This window comes from Falco cherrug, chromosome 13 (genome assembly GCF_023634085.1).
Source record: "Falco cherrug isolate bFalChe1 chromosome 13, bFalChe1.pri, whole genome shotgun sequence".
Lineage (NCBI taxonomy): Eukaryota > Metazoa > Chordata > Aves > Falconiformes > Falconidae > Falco > Falco cherrug.
Window position 1 is genome coordinate 17,949,005 of NC_073709.1, and position 25,161 is coordinate 17,974,165.

Here is a 25,161-nt window from a genome sequence, read left to right on the forward strand (position 1 = left end):
TGGGCAGATTATGTAACTACTAGATTTATCCTTCTGAGGGCCAAATAGTAAAGATTGAAATGTTGTATCATTAAGAGGAACTATTTGGAAATAATTGAATCGACACAAAGAACATAATCTCAAGTGAAGACAGAGGCAGCATCAGTTTCCTTGAGATGCCATCTTGCTCCAGCCTTTTATAGGGTCAGCCATTTGTTTTCGTGCAGAGTATCAAATGAAATGCATGTTGTTACATATTCTAAATCTTGCTATCCATCTAAATATGTTAGGCTGACATTTTTATTGCCTTACTAGTTGCTAAATATTCAAGAACTTGAATTCTGTCATTAACAGTTTACCTAATTGATGGGAGAGGGAGAAGTAAGCGACACCCACCTCCTGTGATTCTTTAAAGGGTAATAACTTACAGTTAATAATCTAACCAGTCAGAAGAACACGAACACTTGCCATCGTGTCCCCCTCCAGCCTCCCTGCCCACTGCTTTTGCACAGTATCTATAAATACCGACAGGCTTAGTTGCCCAGCGCCTCAGGGCCTTTGGCGCCATGGCAGTACCCTCTCCTGCCCACCACAGGGAACAATGCCCGGAGGAGATCAGTGGACGCGCCGAGGGCCGAGCCTGCTGTGAGGCGAGGCACGACCCGGGCCCCAGGGCGGCAGTGGGGCTGCCGAGGCCGGGCACAGTCCCGCCGCCCGAGGGCCCAGCGCAGGCCTGCGGGAGAGGGGAGGCACGGCGCTAGGCCCCAGCAGCGGCAGTGGCGCCGCAGCACCCGGGCGGACAGGCCGCCTCACCGGAGATACCAGCAACACCCCAGCACAGCACAGCCCAGCGCCCCGCCGGCCGTTAACGGCCCCCGCACCGCGCCCCGCCCCCGCACTAGCCCCGCCCCGCCCCTCACGGGCCCCGCCCCTCACGGGCTCCGCCGCAGCGCGCCCTGCCGGGCGGGGAGGCAGCGGCCCCGCCCCGCCCCCGCGCCCCGGAAGCGCTTCTGCCTGGCGCCCCGCAAGTGGCGGCGGCGGCGGGGGCTGGTGGGGCGGCTCCGCGGGGACCGGCATTATGTTTCTAACGGTGGCGGCTTGTGAGTGGTGCAGGGAGCGGGTCCTGGCGGGGGGCGGCGGGGAGGGCCTCGGGGGTGGGCGGGGCATCCAGGCGGCGGCGGCGCGACCTGCCCTTCACCCCACCTCAGGCCGCCGCGGGGCCTGCGCCTCCCGGCAGGCAGCGCGCCCGCCCGCACTACAGCTCCCGGCGTGCCCCGCGCCTCCGGGGGGGCGCTGCCAGCTGCGCGGTGCCGCGGTGGGGCTGGGCCTGCGGCTGGGGAGCGGCGCCGCGGGCCCTGGCCCGGCGCTGGGCAGCTCCGTGGGGAAACGGGCGGGGGCGGGGGGACGTGCCCGTGGCCGCGGCTGGGCGTGCGGGGCGGCGTGAGGGCGGGTGGCCGGAGGCCCAGGACGGCCTGAACGAGCCTGGCCGGGACAAAGCGTAGATGAGCATCTTTTTATAGTTGCGTGGGCTTTTTTTTTGTTTGTTTGTTTTATTTGCATTTTTGTCGTAGATTTATGGTTACTTTAAATTCACCGAGCTGACATTAAAAAAAAATTGCATCTCTGCCTGTTTCGTGCGGCGCGGTGGGTTGGGTCGGGGCCTCAGGCCGTGCCTGCGCTGGGCACTGCGGCAGGGACCGGGCAGGGACCGCTGGGACCGGGCAGGGGTGGGCGGGAGCAGGGAGCGGGGAGTGCAACTGCAGTGCCCGGCGGCGGTGCTGTTCATACCTGCCTTAACTGTGTGTTCGTCTGCTGAATTCATGGTCAGCACCGAAGCTTTATATTGGAAACATCTGCAGGCTGCAACAAGCACAGCCTGTTGTGCAAGGTGCTGTGTTTGCACAGATGCTTATGGTGGAAGAGCGAGCAGGCAGCTTGGGAGTACATAGATGGAAGGATGAGTGGCATTTTTGTGTGACAGTAAATCTATTTGCACAATCTGTCTGGGGCTATTGCAAAGGCAGGCAGTGGAAAACTCTTAAGCTTTATGTCTTGTGTATAAAGGAAACAAGATAAAATGATAACTGTTTCGTCTTTTTCTCTCTTCTTCATGCTTACAAAAACCCAAACAAACCACCCAGTGGCCAAAAGCAAATCTAAGTAAGTGTTTTCCTCACTAGTTTTTAATTTCTGCTACCTTGTATCTTTAAGTGACTTTACAAAATACTAAGTTTCTCTAGAATTTCTTAATATACTGAAAGAATTGCAGTCCTTGAATCTATCTGTATCCTGTCTGCCCTTCGCACGTGTCTTTTCACAGGTGAGTACAGAATGGTGGGAAACCCCTGCTAGGTTCTAAAATTGCAGCAAAGGCAGGTTTTGTCCTATAGGCTGTCATGTCGAGCTGAGATGTAATATACAAAGTGTGCTGTGCAGGGGAAGCACGCCTCTGTGATTTATGATTAGAGAGGCTATAGACTATCCACGTCATTTTCCTCTTGTTTACCTTTCATACTGTTTAGCTGCGGAGAGCAAGCTGAGGTACAGCGTGGATCTTTTTGTTGTTTGTGGGCTTTACTTAGGGCCGTGACACCTGCGCGTTTGTGTAGGCTGGGTGCAGAACATTCCCAGTTTTGGCATGTTTGTGTGTTTATACATGAGGAGTGGACAGGGTGCAGTCAGTGCTCTGGGCATCTTGGTTTGCTCTGTAGTTCGGCTCAGGAGAGATGTTAGTGGGCTCTGGAAGAAAATTAGTCACAGTCCTTTGACTTGTAAAAAATGCTGATGTGTTTTAAGGGTTGAAAAGGGAAGGAATACATACTTTCATCACACCAGTAGTCTTACAGTGTGGATGCAAGGAGACAAGACCGCATGGAGAGAATGACTTGCATCCAAAATGCTATTCATAAGAGAACTAGCTAGACAAATCTAAGGGGCTAAACTGATACATTTATGTGAAGACATTCCTGTCTTCTGATTCTCAGAAGCTGCATTCTGTGCAAGTGTGTTCTGTTTGGTGCCACACAGCCTCAGGAGCTATGGCCTTTGGTACGTTTTCTGATTTTATTTTTTTTTTTTTTTTTAAGAATCTGCCCCCAACAAAGCCAGTACCAACCACTTGCTGGTTTCGAAGAGACTCTTCTGTTAGAGGATTTCTGTGCAATTGTCAAGGTCTTAAATTAAGAAAGCACTTCCCAAGTATGCGCCTGACAGGGAAGAGAGCAGTTTGCCATCTCAGCATTCTACTGTTATCTGTTTGCAGAAACAAACACAGCAAAGCAGGATGTTTCTGTGAGGTGAAAAAGTAGCTTTTAAAAATGGTGTTACTAATGTTAATGTAGTGATTTCGCTCCCGCCCACTCTTTTGTGTTGCTGGGTTTTTGGGTTTTTTTCTTTTTCCTGACATTCCTTTCTCTGTTCTTTGTATAGTCCCATATATACTTCAGGAGTATGTATCTCCTTATATTATTTATCCTTCTGCACTCCCCTTGGGTTTTCTTCCTGTGGCCCAATAGCTTTCCACTTTTTTTTTCTGCCTCGGCTCCTAGTTATTTCTTCATCAGGCAGCAAGTTTTTTGAACAAGGTGTACTGTTCAGAAGGGGCTTGGCCTCAGATATGTGGTGCAGAATTTCAGGGCCTGGTCATACTGATACCACCAATTCCCTCAGAAAGGGGAAACTGCACAGAGTCTTTGAGGAAGTGGGTGAGGTATAGGGGAAGGAGTCTGTGTGGTTGCTGATGCTACACATCACACCTGCAGCAGTGTACAGGAGAGGACAAAAGTTGGGGATAATCCCTAGACTGTGCTTGGGCAGTTGGCTTGCAGGAATCCAGTGGTTTTAGGTTTATTTTGAACTCAACAGTAAATAAGGTTGTGAAGCTGACAAGGGAGAGCTCAAGGAAGTGCAGCGGTCAGAGCTGCACAAGCGAGGAAGAATGGGTGTCTCTTTAAGGTTAGTTTTGATAGACCATTTTGTGTTAGCAGGAAAATCCAGGAAAATTACTTTTTTGTGCAGATACATATCCATCTTTTTATTGCAATGGAAGAGAAAGATGCAGTTTAGAGACTGGTTAAAGGGTTTGATCTTTCTTTTGATATTTCTGAAGATTCCCTGTGTCTGGGAGATTGCGCAGATCTCTGCGTGCTTGAGGGTGGGGACGTGGTGGCGGCTTTCTTGGTCACCTGGCTTGCCCTGCTCCCAGGGACACCGCAGCTGCTGCCAGCCAGCCCGCTCCACAAACAGAGAATCCCCCTGTGGGGCAGGGGCTTCCTGTGGCTGGGTTAACATCAAGCCCTGTATCTAGTGGGATGGATGGTGCCAAGGGGTCCTGCTTCTCCTTTTGCATGCCTCTTGTTCCATCCTATTAGCTCGGGTTCCTCTCTGCATGTGGAAGTGATAGTCTGCGATACACTGTTATCTACAGCCTGAACATCTTTAACTACCATCATCCTTCCTCTCTTGCCATTATCTCTTAAGCTATAGTGACTCAATTGTATGCTGATTTTTCTTCTTTTTTTTTCTCCTCCTTTCTTTCCTGTTTTTCTTCCTCCCCTCTCGGTTTTCTGCTCAGGAGTTACTTACTTAAACTTGATGCTGGATCTTGTGGTTTATAGTGAGCTGTCTGTGTTATAATTTTAGCGTGTAGTATTGATGCTGCCATCCAGAGCATCCATGAATTTGAAATGAATTATCTTGTGTGATTGTGTTGAATTGTTTATGCTATGACCGTGTCCTGGCAGATGTGGTGGCCATTGCTGTGTGCCTGTGCACTGACACAGAGACGTTCCTTGTGCCTTTAGGTATGTCCTGGTGAGGATGAAAAGTGCGGCTGAGACAGGCTTCTGTTTCAACATCAGGAGACTCCGACTGCAGGAAAAACTGGTCTTGCTGAGATACGATCCCATCGGTAAGAGCTTGGGGAAGAAGTCAGCCTGCTTTCTATATGCTTCCCTGACTGTGTGGGGCAAAAGATATGAATAAAACAGGATTTTTCCTATCTAAGCAGAATATGTCATAACATGTTTCATACTCAGATCATTGCACAGTTGCTGTTCTTCATGACATTCCAGTGGGAAGTAAACAAACGTTACCCTCATTTTACAGACTGTGGCAGTGAAACAAAGTAATGACTTGCCCAACACATCAGAGTCTCTGATGACAGCCACGCCACATGTCAGTGGCAAAGCAGAGTGACACAGGAGTTCTTTCATTCTGTTTCTTTGTGTGGTTTGCTAGACTGTGCTACCTCCAACAAGCAGCCACGAAATATGCATCAATAGAAATGTTCTGTTAAGCTGCCATGGGTGATCTAGACAATAAAATTTAACCATCACTTACAAAATGGACTTTTAAAGAAATAAATACAAGTTCTTTCTCCTCCACAAATGATATTGCTCTCCAGATGACAGTTTGTGGGTTCTTTTATGTTCCTGTGGTCCTCGCAATTTTTTTCAGTTTAAGAATCTTATTTTCTGGGGGGTTATAGCACTTGCCAAGCTGCCTTTTCGTCACCCAGCTTTTTGAAAGGTGGCTAAGAGCTCAAGTTTCTGGGGGAAGAAACAGTCTGCATTTAAGATTAAAAAGCTTGATTTAACGTTAAGAAGCTTAATTTGGGGAAACTTAGAATTTAAACCAGACCGTGCTAGAAGTAGCATGGCAGAGCTAATAAGCAAAAAAGGCTTATTTTTATAAATATATATACATACATATATATTTATTAAAAAGATTTTTATATTTATTCTATAGAATAAAGAAATGTATTAAGCAGCTCTAAGTAGATAACATACTGCATGGCCAGTAGTTATGTGGCTCAAGCTTATTTCTTCTTACAATCTTATGTTCTTGTTAGATAACTAACCTTTTCATACTCACGTCTAACAGTACAGGGGCTTTATGGCACGTGAGAGAAGCCACCAGAGCAGCAGTATGCTCTCATCAAAGCACTCATGCTGACAGAGGTTGTGGCTCTCCTTCTGAATTCCATACAGAAGGGGAATTGGAGGTCACTGGGATTATTTTCTTGAATAAGAAAAGTTTAAATTACTGCATTGAAACATTGTGCGAAGAGATTCTTCAGAAGCTTTGCAACTCCTAAGAATTGTGAAGAGAGTGGAGAGCTCAGGCTAAGTAGCACTTCTGTTGCAGAACACGTAGTAGGTTGTTGAAGTACGAAATTGGAAGTAATTAAGAAAAAAAGCTCTGATCTTTGTAGCCTGTCGTAGAACACAAGTGAGAAATTGATGTGAGAAAGTGCTGCATGTGTGAAGGGAAGTAAATTTGAGTCTAGATACCAGCTCACATCAGGAATATGTTAGGAAGCATTTTCACTTGGCATGCATTTTCACCTTATGTTTTGTACTTCTCAAAAACCTGGGACCTCCACAGAATGAAGTAGTGGCAGTAGTGCCCAAGTTTCACTACCTCCTAACTGCAGCAACAGAATGTGTTACTAAGTTGCAGTATTTCTTAAAGCGAAACTTTTATGTGGAAGAAGAGATTTTGTTACTGTGTGGATTGCTCTTGGGCAGCTTTCAAAGGAATTCATATAACGAAGTTCAAGTGGAACGGTGGTGCTTTTCAAATGGCATTGTGAAGCTTTCCTTGGATGTATTTGTTAATTTTTATTTTTTTAGTAATGTATTGACTATGCTTAACCTGTAGCTGAACTGACTTTGCTAACATCTGCATCAGGCATTGGAGACACGGCCCGTTTGTGCCTCCTTGAGATCCACAGGACACTTGGTTTACTTTTCAGTTGGTCTGCAAGACCGACCAGATCCAGCTCATCATCTGCAGTTTTGTTCAGGCTCTGAAGTTGAAGAGTAGTAGAAAGCAGTAAGAACGTGGTTTTGTCCCTACGTCAAGCAGCTGTGGCTCAATAGTCACACAGAGCAGTGGCTGAATGTTTGCAGTCACTCAAATCCTGATACTTATTTTTGCAGAGGTAAAATGGACCTCTTGGGAACTAAAAATTACATGTGGTAAAGTGAAAGCACTACTAAACTCCTTCAAGAGTTGGTTAACAGCAGCGCTGTGCCAGTCAGTTCTCCACACTCATGTAAGCAGCGATGGCAGCCAGGAGAAAGGGATGTAGGCTTTTTGAATTGAATTTTAACACTTCAGACTACTTAACAGATTCTTTTTTTTCCCCTATAGCAAAACAACGTGTCCTCTTCACAGAGAAGAGAAAAATCCGCTCTATCTGAACAATGACTGGACTTAGTTTGTGCATGAGGAGGGAATGGTGGGGGGGGACGACGGGGTGAACGCTGATTCAGAAATCGGCAACATGGGCTGAAAAGAGAGGAAATGAACTGGGATCACCGTCTCCTGTGATTTGAAGGCCATTGTGAATAAAACAATGTAGAGAGAGAAAATTCTTAATGTCTGGACATAGATCATCACAGTAACATTTATTTATCTTTTGAGTTATTTTTACAGTGCTCAATTAAAAAAAAATTAAATAGCAAATCCCATTGTCTGTGTTTTCCATTGTGAAAGAGGCTGTAATCTTCAAAGGAGCTATTGTTTTATAAAGCAATAAAAATTAACATTTTCCACAGCAGGAATTCAATGGCAAGATTGCAAGTTTTTCTAACCTACCAGCCACAGATTCAACAGTAGTGACCACGAGTCAGTGTAATTTCTTGGAGGGGTAGTGCTGTACCAGCTCCCTCCTAGGAACGGAAGAAGCAGTGGGAACCTGGTGAAATAAGATGGGCTTTTGGGTAAGCTCTGCTTCATGTGATGGCATTGCACATCAGAAGGTCTGATAAAATCAAGTAATAATATTACCAGGAGCCCGATACCCTCCAGATGTTTTGCTGTAAACTTCATGTAGTTCAGCACAGTGCGCCATGTGGGCCGCCGCAAGCCCAGTGGTTGTGTGTGGGGCCAGAGAGACCTGCTGTGCTGTGTTAGAAAGGCACCCCCAGCTCCCCCCTCTTAGTGTTGTAGAACAGAAACTAACAGGATTCCTCAAATTAGAAATAAAAGACTTTCCTGGTCTTTCCAGTCAGCGGAGGGGAACCTCTGCGGTCAGGAGAATAATGCTGTCTGGGATAAGATAAAATCAGTACCTAGAGCTAGACAATGTCAATTAGAAAAGGTCCTGAGGCAAGTCCTTCCTGTAAGGATATGAAGATTGTGTCCCCCATGCCTGGACGCTCACTGATGCGACGCAGTTAGACTTCCTGATCATTTCCTCCATGGGTAAGTTGGGATAGTAAGCCAGGTAGAAGGCTAGTGCTCCCACAAAACTGTCTCCAGCTCCCTAGAATAAAATAACAAACAAGCTTCAGCGTGCTTGCACGGGGAAACAATTCGGATGCATTTACTGGAAAGAAAAGTTACAGCACTGATTGCAGGAGTCAGGGAATTGCTCAGGGGTTGGATGTAAATCATTTTTCTATGCCTAGGAAAGTCTGCCGTGTTAAACCAATGGCATGATGCTGTCTCTGCCAGCAGCAGCTGAATCAAGGTACACACTGTAATATGGCTTAAAACGTAAAGAAGTGCGCTGCCGTTCAGCAACATGCTGCCACAAGCGCTGCTTTTGAAACTTCCTGTTGGAGTGTCCGATTTTGATTTCTCAACCTAAATGTTTCATTAAAGCTATTTTTCTCTCATTTAACTTCTGTTTTTCATAAGGGGTGGTGGTAGAAGGGACAGAGAAAAGGGGAAAAAACCCACGTGGCTTGTGGTGCCTGTAAATTCCTAGTTGCAGACCGATACATTTTGATGCCTGCAGAACTTGGCTGTTGTGCATTAAGAAGGTCCCACTGATGAAGGTCTGCGCTGCGTCTGGCACGTAAACCACTCTCATTCCCACGGCACGCTTTGCCACCTGCGCTGAGTTTGACCATGAGAGCAGAGGACAGTGACATCTGGCAGCCATGGCCCTCCTGAGCCACCCGTCCCCGGGCCGTGCCTCCCAGGGGAGCTTCAGATGCTCTGCCTGCCCGCGCCAGCCCTCGGCCCACGGGGCGCACACCTTCGCCCTGGCCGTTCCCCGCCGCTCTGACCCTCTAGCCCAGTTCTGCCACCACTAGTCCTGCTCTGACCAGCAGGGAATGACAGCTGTTTGCCTCCGGAGTTTTTTTGAACAATAACTGTTGTTGTGTGATGTTCAGTGCTCTGTAGCGTCCCCAACAACTGGCAAAATAATTTTTAACTTGGTTTGCTCATTTCAGTCCACAGCGCCCCTTCCCCCTCCTCCCCGCAAACTGGTGTGACCGATAGAAATTCTTGTTGGTACCATAAAACTGGTTCCAAGGTCCCCTTTTTTCAATCATACTTTTATACCAGCATTACACTGGACATACTGGTAGGATCTTGCATCGTTCAAGAACCAGCATACGGACTATCTCCCCCGAGGGGTTTTGCCTCTGTAATTGTAAGAAATAGGCCCCAAGAGTCATGGGACAAGAGCAAAGGGCCTGGAAAAAGTTCAGATAGCTGAGCAAAATTTCTAACTGGAAGTTAAGCCTAGGAAGTAATTTTCCAATTTTGAGTTCTAGTGGTTCTCAGTGTTAAACTCCTACTTACCCTAAAATCAGCGGCATATAGTATCATTCCAGCAAAAAAATACCACTTCCACGGAAATCTGTTCCTAACATTACAAGCAGCTGACAGGGCAGAGCAGTGTGACAATTGCAAGGGGACCCTAAAGGGGGTGAGCACAGGATATGGGCGTCCACGGCACCCACGCTGTGCTGTGCCTCCTCTCTCCTTGCCCAGCCCTTCCACAGCAGCTGTTTGCATTGGTGTTCCCAGTCAGGGAACTCCCTGCTTAACTCTTGCTCTGCCTGAAGTTTGGACACCGTCACCACTGCCTTGCAGCGGGGTGCGATGGAGTGTCGCCTGGCAAATTACAAGTTAATTACAAGCAGCGTTGTACCCTGGCATGCAGCTGTAGCAGCACCTGTTTCAACAGTTCTGTATTCCTGAACATACGAGGGGCGGGTGAAGGTTCTTATCAATTTCTGTTGGGCCATTGTCTCTCTTCTGGTTTCCAGAGTGCTCCCACAATGGCAGGTGGAGCAGGAGCAGGTGACTTCTAGTTAAGTATTGCCAGTGTCTTTTGTCTGATGCATAATACAAAAATCTGGCCCATCTCAGAGTTTATAATCTAATCGGCGCATGATTAATTATTAAAGCTATTTTGGCGCTGCTGTTACAGACAGAATTTCAGCATGCAGATCTGTTATGCTGCAGCTCTAGCAGGAAGAATTGTCATTTTTACATCAAATATTTTTCATACAGTGATCACTGGGTAATGGAAGCGGACAACTATTTTAATGAAGAGTACTCAGAATATCTGGTGTCAAATAGCATAAACTATTACTTGGCAGCAGCACAGAGCAGAATACTGTCTTTTTGATAATCTATTTTATTAACGGAGGTGTCTAAATACTGCCCCAAATAATTGCTGCACCGTTTGCTATTGGAGCAAAAAAAGACTAACCGCACGTCACCCAGGTGTGGATGATGGCGAGATGGAATGTAAGTTCTCTCTGCAACATCACTGTGCCTCTCCTCTTGTGGGTGATGCTCTAAGGCTGTGAGATGGCTGGAGGTCTCCCTTTTGGCAAGGCTGAACAATGTTAAATGACTACAAAGGTGGAAAAGGGGGTGAACAGCTTATTTCTATGCAGAAGGGAAAACAGCCCCCTTGTATTTTTTTTTTTCAAGAGAAAAGATTATGGGATGATTGGAGAATATACTGGATTTGAAGCCAGTAAATTTTGCTGAAATCCCTACTTCCCGTACATTGACTTAAGCAGTCAGTGTCTCTAAAGCTCAGCTACTACAGACCCCAAGGGTTATCATAAATTCAGTTGTTGGTAAGTAAATACTTTGTGTGTGGGGTGTTTCCAATACAGGAGCTACCACACTGAGAACAGCGGCATGCGTCAGGCTGATTATGTAGATACCCTGTTCAACCCTGCTTCTGGTCTGCGCAGACATGACTGGTCAAACGTGCCTTAAAGAGCAATAGCAGAACTGAGTCAGCCGCAAGGTTAACTGCAATAAGAGCTTACAGAAATAGACCTTCCCTCTTTGGTATTGTGGATTAAACTACATTGGGTTTGGTGGATTCAGAAAAGGTCAGCACAGAGCAGAAGAAGGAACAGCCTCAGAGTAAAATTAAGATTATCCAAATCCTGGATTAGCAAATACTAGCTTCATGTTTAGCTGCTCCTGTTTCAAAACCTGCTATAAGAAAAAAAACAACCAAAAACCTACTTTGCAAAAATAATGAATTTTGAAAATGACCAGTAAGGTGCATTTATTCTGCCCACTGACTAAACACAGAATTTGTATTATTTTACATCTTCAGCATTTGTCTTCTAGGAATCCTAATACATTGCAGACTTTGAGATAATCCTCATATCCTTGAGGGCCTGGAGACACTTGATTCCACAATTACAAAAATGTAACTTGTTTAACTTTTCTCTAAACCAGGAGATGCTAGTTTTTATGAAATAAAAAAGAATTAGATCAAAAAAATTGTCTGATACAGTGTGGCTTGTTCTAAAATACAATGTTACAGTTTTGACTCAACTTTATGGTTTTGAAGCAGTTTTGAAAACCTATTTATATTCTGTGCCACTAGTCTGGAAGGTCCTTGTTTTCCTGTGTGTCTGGAAAAGGGCATTTTTGTTTGTTACAATCCAGCACTGATTGAGATTCTGTGCCTCTAGAGAAGAGAAAACCCACGAAAACACTTCTATTTATACCTTGGCTTTTGTTAGTCCTGATTTGTCAGAAGCTGGTTCACAACTTTAGTATAACTATTTTTATACGACGATGCCCTGAGAAGCTTTTTAAGGAAAGTGCTTTGTAAGTGGAAACTATATTGTTCAACAGTCTTTCCAGCAAGTAAAGCATTTTTCAGTCAATCATGCGCAGAATAATAGGATGTATTTCACTTATACAGTAAGATGACTCGCTCACCAAAAAGATGTGGAGGCCAAAAGGCCAAAAGCTACAGTTCACAGTGTTGCAGCAGTCACACTGCCTTGTTCCAGGGCAGCCTCTTGCTCAGCCTTTGCCCCCTCAGCCTGTCCTCTGGGTCAAGAGCGGTGGCAAACACCTAAGAACTGGAGGAGGCCCTGGCTTCTGAAGCCTGATGTTATGGGACCTCAGAAAACCTTCCAGAGGTGATATTTCAAGAAGTCACAGTCCATCTGCACTCTGCGTATTACATGGATTCATTCCATTAAATACATTGTAAGAGTACGTTACTAAGTCCTGAAAGGAATGATGTGTTGTATAGCACTATAAGAGAAACAGTAAGCATGCCTGTAATGATAAATTATTTGTTCAGTGAATAAATCAAAACATCAGTCCAAAAGCTGTCAAAAACTGCATTGTAACGTAGAATCAACAATACTGCTTGCAATGATGCTTATAGTCTCCTAGAAGCATTCACAGCAGTGCACAAATGAACAAAACCCAAGGATCAAGCTGATTTGGTGCAGTCTAAATGCACGGCAATGCAGAGATGCCCAAGTCTGTCGATGGAATAGGGCCTCGGAGAATTCCTCTTGTATTTATAGCACCATAACCGTGTGATACTGGATTATGCTAAGGATGTTATTGCTTTGTGTCACATCTGCTCAACACTCCTTGCTGTACCCCTGCCTACTCTGTACCCGAACTGCAAATTAGCTCTAAGTAACACAAAAATATCTGTCAGCGAAGACGCTCGCTATCCATTCCTCGTGAGTGGGGAAAGCCTATGTCTCCCTACAAGAATCCCTGGGCTGTGCTTTGATGAAAGGTTACTAGTGGAACTGGAAAAACATTTCCAGCCTTTGGGATCTATTCAGACACTCTTGTGCCAAGACGGTCTGTGTCTCAGCTAAGAGATAATTTCAGCTGAAATGCTCAGAGAGTAAAATATCCCTTGGTACCTGTGTGTGGTGGGCTGACCCTGGCTGGGTGCCGGGTGCCCCCCGAAGCCGCTCTGTCGCTCCCCTCAGCTGCACGGGGCAGAGAAAATACAAGGAAAGGCCCGTGGGTCGGGATAAGGGCAGGGAGATCACTCAGTGATTTCTGTCATGAGCAAAATACTCAACTTGGAGAAATTAATTTAATTTATTGCCATTCAAATCAGGAAAAAAATACCTTCCCTCCACCCCCTCCCTTCTTCCTAGGCTTAACTTAATTCCCGATTTCTCTATGTCCTCCCCCTAAGTGGTGCAGGGGGACGGGGAACGGGGGTTGCGGTGAGTTCACCAGACAATGTATCTGCCACTCCTTCCTCCTCACACTCCTCCCTGGCTCCAGCGTGGGCCCTGCCACAGGAGACAGCTCTCCATGAGCTTCTCCAACACGAGTCCTTCCCGTGGGCTGCAGTTCCTCACAAACCGCTCCAGCGTGGGTCCCTCCCACGAGTGCCGTCCCTCGGGCCCAGCCGGCCCCAGCCCGGGTCCCCGCGGGGGCACAGGCCCTGCCGGGAGCTGCTCCATGGGCTGCCCAGGGGTCACCGCCTCCCTGGGGCACCCCCTGCCCGGGGGCTGCAGGGCTGGTGCTCTCACACACGCTCACCCCTCTCTCTGGCTCCAGGTGGTTGTGCAGGTGTGAAGCTGTGCCCTGGCTGAATCAGTTATACAGCTTTTTTTTTTTGTCTTTACTTTTATGATTTCCTTCTCCCTGAAAGAGCCCACGTTTATTCTCTATGTGATGGAGAATGGTTTATTTCTGGAAATGTTACTGGCTGCTTTTTTGACTTTTGCATTTATTTGCCTCTCCAATAGTTTTGGGCTTTTATTATTTTTGGAGGGGGGTCAGTATTTTTTTTCTCCCCCATTTTTCCGTAATGTTTCACTGGAGATATTTCGGCAGTTTTAATTATGTCAGTTTTTAAATTAAACTGACTCCACTTTCTTGAAACTCTCCTGAAATGCAACTAATTTGGCTATCTTCAAACTATTTCCTCAGCTCCAGGTCTAACAGGGGTGACTGCTCCCATGGTGTCTGGGGTTGCTGCTCCCCTGCAGAAGGATGGCCACCTTTGTAGGGCACCCTTACAGGCCGGGGCTCTGCACAGCTGTGCTTACAGGAGCAGACCTTTGATCACAAACCTCTAAACCCTGAAATATTTGAAAATTACCAAGAGATTTTCCACTAGCACAGTTATGCCTATATTTATGCATGGAATTTTGAGCCAGAACAAAATGCTAAAACATCCTTAACGTGGAACTACCAAATTTTGCAATAAAAATCAAATGAACTTGAAACAAATAGCAGGGCTCACCTTTTTAGGTCTAAGTTAGGCTTCTGGTGCAGACTAGAGAGTACTGCAAAGCTACTCGGGTTGAAGATAAAGAAGTACTAGAAGCATACTGTGCCCCAGAACTTTAGGGTCTGGATCCACAACTGAGTTACTGTGCTTAATCTGTGCTCTGGTACACGCGTGTTTCTGCAGTCTTGTCACAAAGACAAGCTAGAACATGTTACCCCAAGCCAAAGGAAAATAGATAGAGAGAATCCATGGTAGCGGTGCTCCTCTGTTCCTTTCCTCTTCCCCTCTGCCTCCCTCAAAGACAGACCAACGCCGCCTGACATGGTCTGCACAGCCCGACCCACGGGTACTGCTGGGGAACCGTCATGCTGCTGACCCACCATACGCTCCTTCTCCCCAGCCACGTGCAGAAGGGCTGTGTTCAGCCACTGTTCTACAACGGCGGGAGGTGTAAGCTAACACATTTTCATTTGCATTCCCTGTAGGCTGGCAGTGCACGCTTAATTCCAGTGATTCAGACTGCAGTTTCATAATAGGCTTAAGCCAATCCACGGTTATGTTACTGCTGAAAGGCTCAGTCCCCACTCATGTCTTCATCCTTGTCTCATGTTCCCACGCCCTCCCCTACATCAGATCTAGCATTCGTGTGGCCCAGCAGCGAGGCAGATCAGTTCTCTGATCTGTCTGAAGACTAAGCCGGCCAACACTGACCAAGAAACATTAGTTTCCACTCAGATCAGCAAGCTGCTGTATTACCACATGACAGCTAGTCCAATGCAAAGGAGAAAGAGGTTAGAAACACTCCTTTCAGCAGCAGCAGGATCTTGGATCAGCTTAAGCCAACTGTGAAACCTCACCCTCGGTCAACACCAGGCAATTCATTAACTCAGTTTCGAATCCAAGTCCTAATACTCTGGCTCCTCTTCGACACAGGGAAAGCTGCCCGTTCCACTCTTTCCCCTGTACCCTGTGGGCTCCCACCAGAGGAATGAGGGAACGATCATGCTTCCTTTCTGTATCTTTTCCAGACTGTTCTGGGAAGCCGTGGGAAGGAGCAATCCCTGACTTTCTTGCATTTATGTTGCATCGTACTTACACAGCCATGCATGGGGAACATTTCTTGCTCGCTTACTCAAGCTGAACAAGGGCATCATGTCATCTGGTCCTTCACATGTCTTGAGAACTTAGAGGTAACTAAACTACACCCACTTTAGACTTTCAGTTGGGAAACATCAAACCCAAAGCACACCGCACAATGCTTCACATCAGCTGTCAGGAATTTTTACCCACTTCCTGACAGATTTCCTGATGGCTCCTTAACAGTGATTAATCAGCCTGACCGTTAACCCCCTGCATTCCTGAGAGATAAATCTTGATACAAGGCCTCCTGCATGCATTTTATTTCCTTTCTGAAACATCCTACTACATTAAGTTATTCCCTGTTTCTAAAAAGATCAGCAACAAGCATTACAGATGCATGAATTCCTCTGAAAAGTTATCTGGTTTGTGGTGAATGTTGGAAACAAAACATACAACATTCACAACTCTGCAATTTTTAATTTGTATGTCATCTAAAAAGCACAGCTGAAAGTATCTAGAGATCTGGCAGTATCACACAGTCCCGCTTTACATTTCAAAGCCCCTATACAGCATCTGTTTTGAAGGCAGGTAATAGTGCTCTCATTTCACATGACAGGAAACAAACCCAACTTAAGATCAAGGATGTTAAGAACACCCACTTCGAGACATCTGTGGGCTGAATCCAGAGCTCCTGATCTTGCATGGACTTTCACATGAATCACGAGCTACCCGTCGTTTGAAAATGAGGCACAGCTGTGGAACCCCAGAACCGAGGTATCCAAAATTAGTAAGCGGACCTCTGTGAGTTGCCCACAGCTCTGCTGGACTCTCAGTGGGGATCAGAACAGAGGAGCTTCTCTGTTGCTGTTTACAAGAAAAATACTGCAATGTATATGGGAGGTGATGGCTTTCTCTTAGTGCACATGGATGAAATCTGGGAGGGAGCACCGGAGAGCTTTGCTCTGCCAGGCAATAATATTCCAGTATGCCACGCAGCATCGGGGAAGAAAGTTATTCTGTGTTACAGACTAACCCCAGAAAGCCAACAAAGTACTCACCCACAGAGAGCACTCTGAATCATCAGACCAATTCAGTGTGATGATGCTCATATAAACTCCTTTCAACTCCAGATAGCATTAATGAGAGGTGATGAATTTATTTCTTTCTTACACAATGGTGTAAGAGCAATGAACCAGGAACTCCACATGCTGTTCTGAAAACAACAGATCCATGTTGCTGAACCTGTGAGATTCCCATCAACCAAACAATTCACCACTACTCTGATTCCTACGCTACCAGAGTGAGGTATTTTGGCAAGGCATTATTCCAATTTAGGACACGCTTCTGAGTAAATTTTCAGTTTAAGCTTCATTTAGCTTTTGCCATGGTACTTGTTTCTTCCCTGGTTTCACACTTGAACTATGATCTCTGACCTCCTTTCATTTGATCTGAAAATTCATACCTCACAGAGAAACTCAAAACCAGCAGAGGAAACCCTCCACGCTTGTTTTTCTGCTGGAGTGCATATAAAAAACTTCAGACATACGACACACAATACTAGAAAACTCTCATTACACTTCAGCTGAATACAAAACTCTCTCCAGTGGCACTCTTGCAAAGAACAGCATATATACCAAGATGTGTCAACAACAGGGAAGCACACAAACACTGCCACTAACAGAAATAAGACGGACTTTCACTTGAACAGGCTGCAGGAGCTGTAGCTACCTTTCCCGAAGTTTGAACTTGCATGGAAACAGAGTCGTGGTTGAAGTTCAGCACTAAATATAGCAGCTCCTCAGAAGGTTGATTTGTACTTCTCAGACTGGTTTATCAAGCCTGAACAACATGCAGCTACTCTCCTACTCTAATCAAAAGCTTCACTTATCTCACTTCCTTGAGAAGTACTTCACTCCCTTCATTATTCATGTCACACTCATGTCAATTTGTAATTTCTTCCTAACAAAGCTCACGCTTCTGTGTTAATTCACAAATTTCATTTAATGAACAAATGGAACTAGAAATTGCCCAGAATACATCGTGTTATCCTGGCAGTACGCTGCAAATACTGGCAGTGGGTTTCCTTTCCAAACAATGAGTTCCCCAACCAGGAGAGAACTGGCCAAATAGCCACTGACTCTGTCACTTGGTATCATGTCAGGGGCTGATGTGGCTTCAGGACCCCATAATCTAACAGCCAAGTCAGAAGGGGGAAATCTCCTTGCTGGGCAATTTCACTAGCCACATGTGTTTTCTTTTCCTCTCAGACTGAAAATGCCAAACGACTCTTAGTGATCCCATCTAATCTGACGAGATGCACTCAGAATGACACAACTGCCATCTCGCCTGGAATTGATCAAAAAAACATTCTTTTTTTGCACGAAAGCTCCATATGCTCGAGTGCCTCTTTCAAAACCACAGTATCTAGCCTTTGCTGGCTAGCCACTGCTCCTGCCTACCTCCGAACTACATATCCTGGAGGGAAAAAAAACCCCACCAAACTTCACGAGGTTTTTTTTTGTCTGAGCTCACTCTAGCACTGTCCTCTTGCCAGCTCCCTGCATTCCTTTTCCTACTGAGTTTGTCTAATCAAAAAATTAGACATCAAAACCGATGAATACTCAAGTTGTATCTCCTCTCTCTAAGTTCAGCCAGATGTGACCTACAAACCAGAACTGCTGCTCTGCTGTATTATGCTCTGCTACCCACCCATTCTGTTGTCCTTAACCTGTGGGGCAGGAAACAGGGCTCCCACACCTCACCCATGGTCTTCGGCTGCAGGCGAGCACCAAGGCACCGCTTCTGACAGAAAGGCGTTTGCGGGATTCTCTGTAAAATGGATCTTTCCAACAAACATACTGCCTATTTAATGACTTCAGTAGCAAAATGACAGGCACCAGCAATGAGGCACGAACTTCCAGAGACTTTCCTTACCTTTTCCCTGTGTTTCTGTGCCTATTTGTGCTTTGAAATGAACAAACCCAGGCCTCCTTACAGTCATTTGGGCAGCTGACAAACACTGCTGCCAGAATTTGGGAATCTGCTTTTCTACAGCTGAGTTGTTCTAGAATAGCTGGGTTTATACCTGTAAGTCTATCTCTACACACAAATACACAAAACAAAACCCTAAGGGACAAAATCATTACACTCAACTGGAAACTGGCTATTAAAGACATCCCTATACATAACTGCCATCAATCACCAAAAATTACTGGTTTAGCTTCCTTCCGTTTGTCTAGTTAAAGCTGCGAAATATATTCAGTCCATGGGACAGGCTACTAAAGATTAACTCCTTTATCCTTGATAAGAAATAAAACTTCTGGCATCTTCTGTGGTTAGAATTTGCAAAAGCAAGAAGCCTGATTTCCCCACTACTCTCATTTCTCTGTTTTTGTTCTTTTGAAAACCTAATTATGCAATATCAGTGATCCAACACAAACCTTTCTGGTTTCTGTAGCGACCAAATGACTTGGCAATGAAAAGTCTGTTAGGGGAAATCAGGTCTTAGTTCAATACCAACATTACTGCAATTGGCATTTCTGGGTAACTAAGTAGGCAAGGGGCTCCGGAGCCAGGCTTGCCTTCTCTCTCACCATACCCAGAACTGATGTGCACAAACTGAGAAGCATAGGTTATGTTCCACAGCAGCCAGGATGATACCTGGCTCTGCAGAGGCTAGCTTTAAAGCAGAAAAGGAGGCATATGACATTTGCAAGCTAACCATACATGCAAGAGGTAAAAAATGATGAGGAGTTTGGCCAAGAATATGCTGCACTATTACACAGCAGATCACATTTGCAACTTCCTACGGCTTAGGCCAGAAAAAGATACTTGGGAAGGTGACACTCTGGATGTGCCAGAAGTGCCAGCTTCCACTAGCTATTTTTAACTGCAGGAATTTAATTAGAAAGGATGGCTGCGCACAGTTAGTCTTCCTTCCTTTCCACCCTTGGTACAACTCAGATATCCCGGAGTGCTCTGCACCATTACAACTGACACTGTCTGCTGCGCACGCATTGGCAGCCCAATATCTGTTCCCAACACAGGGTGAGCTACATACCAGAACTGAACATCCTCTTGGAGCAGACCTTGTGCTGGCTTCACCATAAAGACAAGGGGAGGAGAGCAAACCAAGAAAAGGGATGCAGCACGTTCTGCCGCAATGATTTTGACTTGTGTTGCAAGCCAAAGAGAGGCAATAAAAGGTCATTTCTTACTCTGCTCCCAACCTGCAGAGATCATACCACTATTTCATTTTACCAAAGCATCCCAGAAGTGAGAGGGCACAAAGACAGCTTCAAGATATTTCTGAACTCAGCTTTCCTAGACCTCATCAGAATGTTATCTCAGACCTAGATATTGGATGCTGTATCCTTCATGTGTTCTGGCACCCAAACAAAACATCTGCTGCCAGTGGTGCATAAATGCTGCCAGTGTCCCTACTTTTTCTGTCCAGACCAATAAAATGGGTTAACTTCCAAACTGGAATATTTCTCGGTATGACAGTAGTGGAGCCAAAGCACCTGCCCTCAAAGCGCATTTCCACAAACCTCTTACAGCCTCTTCAAGGAGTACCCAATGCAAAGCAGCTCTGCACTGCTACGTGCTTTCTCATTTACGTGGACAGCTACAATGATGTCCACTTCTGAAAATGAGACAGCTGATGTCCTGACAAAATTTTTCCTCCAGTCCTAACTCTCTTTGAGAGAAGTATAGAGAAGAAGTTACGGTTTTATCAAGGGAAGCAGGTTCACTTGCGACTGACAAGCAGGTCCCTGTGTGCTCTTGTTCCCCATCCACAAAACAGCAGTAAGAATAGTATTTTACCTTGTGTTGTGAGTACAGAAGTAGTGAGCAAAGTAAGGTGCTTAGCAGCTTCACGTAACATATACACGTATATGGAACAGAGCTGCAGGACGCAATGGGACAAAATGCTGTGACCTGATACCGATGGCGTGTAGCAAACCCAAACAATTCAACAATTTTTTGGTATCACTAAAGTAACTGAGACAGAAATTCAGTTTTACTGCGAAGTTTTTGTTGCCTGGCACTCTGCAATCTCAGAAGGGGCTTACAAAACTAAATACTGGGTTTAGTCTTCTTTTCATTCTACATCTTCATTAGGTACCCCCTTAAGTAATTTAATGCAATTTGTGGCAAATGCTAATACTGCCTTGGGCCCACTTCTCCCTGTCAGATGTATCTCTGTGAAATTATGCATTTCCATCTGGAAAGAAACTGTGCAGGACTGTAAGCTCTCCTCCACTTAAGAGTCAGGAATGGAGAGGGATTTAATTAGATGCTCCGTGGTTGAGAAAAGGACTAGAGCAAAGCCTGGGTGGTCTGTGGAATCTTCCACTGGAAAACAAGGCTGCAAATTGTTCTGTACAAGCCCGCTTCTGTTTGCTCATTTTGTTTACATTGTTCTTACAGATTAAAATAGACAGTTACTAGGCAGATAAATAGTGTTTCCTTCCATGACAATGTTGTCTAGAAGTTAAGAGAGGAGCATGGGACAATATAAGCCTGTGCTTCATTTTTGGCTATATCACCCCAACTCTCTGTGTAACTCAGAGCAGGACATTTTTAGCCAGTGCTTCAGAGCACCTAATCACTAACGTATTACATTCCTTTTTTCCTATCTGTAAAATGGGGATAATGTAGCTCTCAAAGGGGAAAGAGGGTGCATCCAGCTTGTTCCACCTTTTCTCAGTTGACTGCCAGTGCAGAGGGACGCAACTCTCGTCACTGAATACCTGTATACCTTGAGGCCACTGACCAAGCCTTCAAAAACTGAAGTGTCTTTAGAAGGCTTGAATCAGAAGCAGAAACTTCTGATGAGCCAAGCAATTCCCATCTACACTTAACTGTGAGTCAACTCAAATGCAGTGATTTCAGTCATGTGCCCTTTCACAGTTCAGCTGAACTTTAGGACATAATAGATGCAGCTTTAAATAGATTTACAGTGCAGATTGCTGATTGGAGTGTCTGGCAGATTAACTTATTCCTCATGGTTTTTCTGTTCCAAAATTCAATGGATTCCATATTTGTAAAAGAGGGAATGCAGAAGGCTAAGTCAGAAAGTGGGCTATGACTGGAACTAAACTTATTTATTAACCTATTTTGGTTGCATGTTAAAGAAAGGAAGCTATTATGCTGTCATTTTGCGGGATGCTAATGGGAGCTCTGGGCATAATTACTCTGTGTTGGTGTGTGAATAAACCCCACTGACAGATAAGCTGTTTGCCCGATAGTAACTTTTTCTCTTTCCTTGAAAAAGAAAGGGAAGATGAGAAAAAGGAAAAGGTAAAGGAAAAGAAAAAGGAAAAGAAAACAGAAGAAAAAAATGAGGAAAAAGGAAAAGGAAGAAAAAGAAAAGGGAAAAGGAAAAGAAAAAGGAAAAGACCTTGCCTTTCATGTCACTTTACTCCTTGCTATGTCCTTGGGTAGGAAAATGTTAAACACTCAACAACATTTTTCTCTTCTTAGCAAGTTAGAGAACTGTACATCAGACACATTGTCTGCCAAATGCTTCATTTACTACCAGCTGCATTTTTACTTTGTTGAGAGATAGCTGAAATAAAATCACTGTTCTTTGTGCAAACGGCATGCTAAATAATGTACGGCTACAAGATTATTAAATAGCAAAGGCATTTGATAATATTAGAGTCAACCACAAGTCCCACTTCTGCTGATGCACAGAATTTTGAGTAATTAGTCATTGCACAGTGTTGTATTTAGACTCAGACGTTAGGCCACAAAGTCAGGAGACAAAGAATTGCTGTTATTAGGAGGACTGTTTTGGATTTATTTATATTCTAAGGCTTTATTTCAGTGTCCACCTCACTCCTCTGGCTCAGGCTTCCTCCAAACCAGAAGATACAGCTAAGTCAGAGAATTTTAGTGTAAACCATATTTTTACAGACAAGACCTCTCAACTTCAAGCAGAACTTCAATGAGTTTGCAAAGCCCCCAAAGCACAAATGGCCTGAGGTTATATGACAAGTCTGGGAAAAAGGCCTCCCAGGTTCTGTTCTGATCTCTAACAGACTTCTTATGGTTTATATGCAACACATTAATAGCAGCTCCAATTTATAGACAGATAAATTGGGATACAAAGAAGAAGAGTAACTCTCCCAAGGATTTATAGCAAGTCTTTTGCAGAGCCTTGGAAGTCTTACTCAGTCCTTTGTTCAAATCGCTAAACCACACCGCCTTCTTTAGACCACAATTACTGGACAGGCCTGAATACTGTGACATATTTAAAATTATATAGCTATACACTTATGTGAGGCTTTATTAAAATAAAGATTGTGTAACATCTTCATTCAGAGTTCAATACAAAGCTGCCCAGTGAGCACTCTACTGCTTAAAGACAGCCTTTTTAATTCTCTCTCACAGTAAAAGAGCCAGAACTAATATATTGTAATAAGAAATCAGAGGGAAACTTAATAGGATTTGAACACAAAACATCTGATGACAAATTCATATTGTAGCAACGAGCCTTCATTTGCAGAACTGACATGAAAAAATAATGGTAACATTTATGATTATGACAAATAGTCTGCATCATCTGTCTCTGAGAATATTGTACAGAGAAGGACTGTTTAGAATAAATCATACTCTTGTATCAAATTTCAGGCATAACTGAGTAGATTAAATTTTGAATTTCATCATGTCTCATAAATGAGCTTCCTGTTCATAAGAATGGCACCTCAACCTGTGATCTCCTTAGCTTCCCTCAGCAGGCTGTGCACTCTCTGTATCCAAAAAGCACAGCCAGACAGGGAGAATGCTGGTAATGTAAGGAATTGTATGGGAAATTTAATGATTGTGCTTAGAAATATTGTGAAGTTAAACATTCTGGGTTCTCCATGAGATTTAGAAGGGAGACCATGGACTTACTGCTGTTTACTAGGGGCACCATTGTGAAAAGCGATTCCAAATTTTCATTTAAATATTGTGTGCCCAAGCGTCTCCATCTGCCTTTACAGAGAATATATCTGTGCCTAAGCCAGATATGCAGATGCCTGAGCTGATTGTGAGTGTGCTAATGCAGGACTTCTGTGCATGACAACACCGGCACGTGTAAACCTACAGGTCAAGTAGAAGCTGATGAAGAGGTCTTACTTAGGCAGAGCAATTGTACTACGGATTTAAAAGACCAGATTGGATGGAAATTAGAAAGTCACCCTAACTGACGTAAGCATGTATGGACATCATTCAGCATCCTGATCCAAACCGGGCCGTGCGGCAAACCAGAGGTTACAAAAGCTAACCCTAGACGTGCCCAAAGTGACGTCCCTGCTGCAACCTGGAACTGGGGTGAGGGCGGGGCGGGTAGCAGGGCTGCTCTGGCTTCCTTAGACAGCACCCCGTTTTCCACTAACGCCCCTGCATAGGAGAGATTCTGCCTGTGCCGACCCTCCCATTCGAAGCACGGACCCTTGACAGGACACCCCACCTTCAACTGCAAGGTGCAGCCACATAAAAGGCAAAGCCCCAAGCCCCAGGGTGCAGCCCCAGAGCCAGCAGACACGTTCCAGCCTGCCGTAGCCACTGACCACCAGACTGCCCAGCTCCAGAGGAGGCCTGGCATGGACAACTCTCTGAAGCCCAGACCCCAAGTAACCTGGAGCTCCAGGCAGCCGGCTGCCTCCGCAAAGCCCACCTGCACATGCCAAGCCCTGTGCCGGCCTCCGGCAGTACTTCAGGGGCTCGACTTGGTCCCCAGCTGCCACTTGAAGCGCTCGGCTCTGTACGATCCCATAGTGCTTTTTTGCAAAATGGAAGAGAACTAATCTCACTGCTGGCCAAATTCCAGCTTTGAGTAATTACATTCTTCTGACAAATTTTCCTTGGCAGTTTCAATGGAATATAATTAGTAAATGTAAACAGATGTAAATAGTGCTGTAAATTACACTTTACATGATTGTCAGAAGGAGAGGGGGAGAGTGAGGGTGAAGGGGCAAAAAGAGCAGAGCTTTGTTCCCCAGTACGGACAGTGCCGTGGCCTCCTCTGCCATCAGACTGCACATGTCTCTGCCAGGACGGTGTGTTCAGGGCTACTGCAGCAGCAGATGCCACGATCAAGGATCATCATGTGGTTCATCACACAGATCATCCACTTCACCTCAAGTGCAATTTTGACCTGACGGTGTTCGGTCATGTCCCACAGCTGTGCTCGCAAGCAGCTGCCGTGTTCCACCTCAGATGCGCTTCTGCTTCAGCGGCAAGCAAACTGCTTCGCACACACACACACAACTGCAAAATGTGTGTATGTGATATCATTGTTTTCTGTGAAATGCTTATCAAATTTGTGACTGGTTTGCGAAACCTTCAGCTACCAACTGAAGAAGTGTCATATAAATGGAATTATATAATTATCCTTCACAGCTGTTTTAATGCAACTTCATATAATAGTTTCACCTAAAGCAGAAACAGTTTCTTCCAAAACCAAAGTAAATGCATATACTTAACTTCACGTGGTCAAGTACATTCAAAAGCAACTATTTAAAATAATGAAAATTGGTTATAATTGGTTCTACCTTTGCTATATTAGCTATACATTAGTACTTTTCTATGTGTCAAATGTCTTTTACGTATGTCATCTTCTTCAACTACAAATTGATATGGCTAGTGTGCTTAATCAGATATTTCATTCTTTCATATGGAAAATCTGAGGGTAATTTTTCAATAATTCACTTATTTTTATTCAAAATCTGCATATAGAAAATAGCTAGCAGAAACTAGTAAAATGAAGGGAAAGTTTATTTTGTTAACAAAAGCTTGTGGCACTGTTTAGCTATAACAGGAGAAACAGATGTTTCAGCTTTACAATACCA

At 44.9% G+C, this 25,161-nt stretch overlaps 2 protein-coding genes across 6 annotated transcripts in view; one reads left to right on the forward strand and one right to left on the reverse strand.

The window, feature by feature from the left end:
- Window positions 1-942: 942 nt before the first annotated feature.
- On the forward strand, window positions 943-7,452 carry MRPL33 (mitochondrial ribosomal protein L33). Of its 3 annotated transcripts, none has more exons than XM_055726145.1 (4): window positions 943-1,079; window positions 2,121-2,139; window positions 4,782-4,888; window positions 7,138-7,452. In XM_055726145.1, the coding sequence occupies exons 1-4, from the start codon at window positions 1,058-1,060 to the stop codon at window positions 7,185-7,187; spliced, it is 198 nt and encodes a 65-aa protein (XP_055582120.1). In that variant the 5' UTR covers window positions 943-1,057; the 3' UTR covers window positions 7,188-7,452. The 3 variants fall into 3 exon arrangements, with proteins under 3 accessions (XP_055582120.1, XP_014133085.1, XP_055582122.1); XM_014277610.3 differs by lacking the exon at window positions 943-1,079 and adding an exon at window positions 1,422-1,498; XM_055726147.1 differs by lacking the exons at window positions 943-1,079; window positions 2,121-2,139 and adding an exon at window positions 3,088-3,933.
- Window positions 7,376-25,161, reverse strand: part of RBKS (ribokinase) — a 69,808-nt gene continuing 52,022 nt past the window's right edge. For all 3 annotated transcript variants that reach the window (XM_055726142.1, XM_055726143.1, XM_055726144.1), the window contains one exon: window positions 7,376-8,254. In XM_055726142.1, the coding sequence (XP_055582117.1) occupies window positions 8,081-8,254 (174 nt within the window). In that variant the 3' untranslated portion in view covers window positions 7,376-8,080. The remainder of the gene's footprint in view (window positions 8,255-25,161) is intronic.

Excerpts from the sequence above, each read along its gene's own strand:
- MRPL33 (XM_055726145.1), top strand. The coding sequence starts at position 1,058 with ATGTTTCTAACGGTGGCGGCTT. Across the intron at positions 4,889-7,137 it reads GCTGAGATACGATCCCATCG|CAAAACAACGTGTCCTCTTC; the intron begins GTAAGAGCTTGG and ends TTTCCCCTATAG.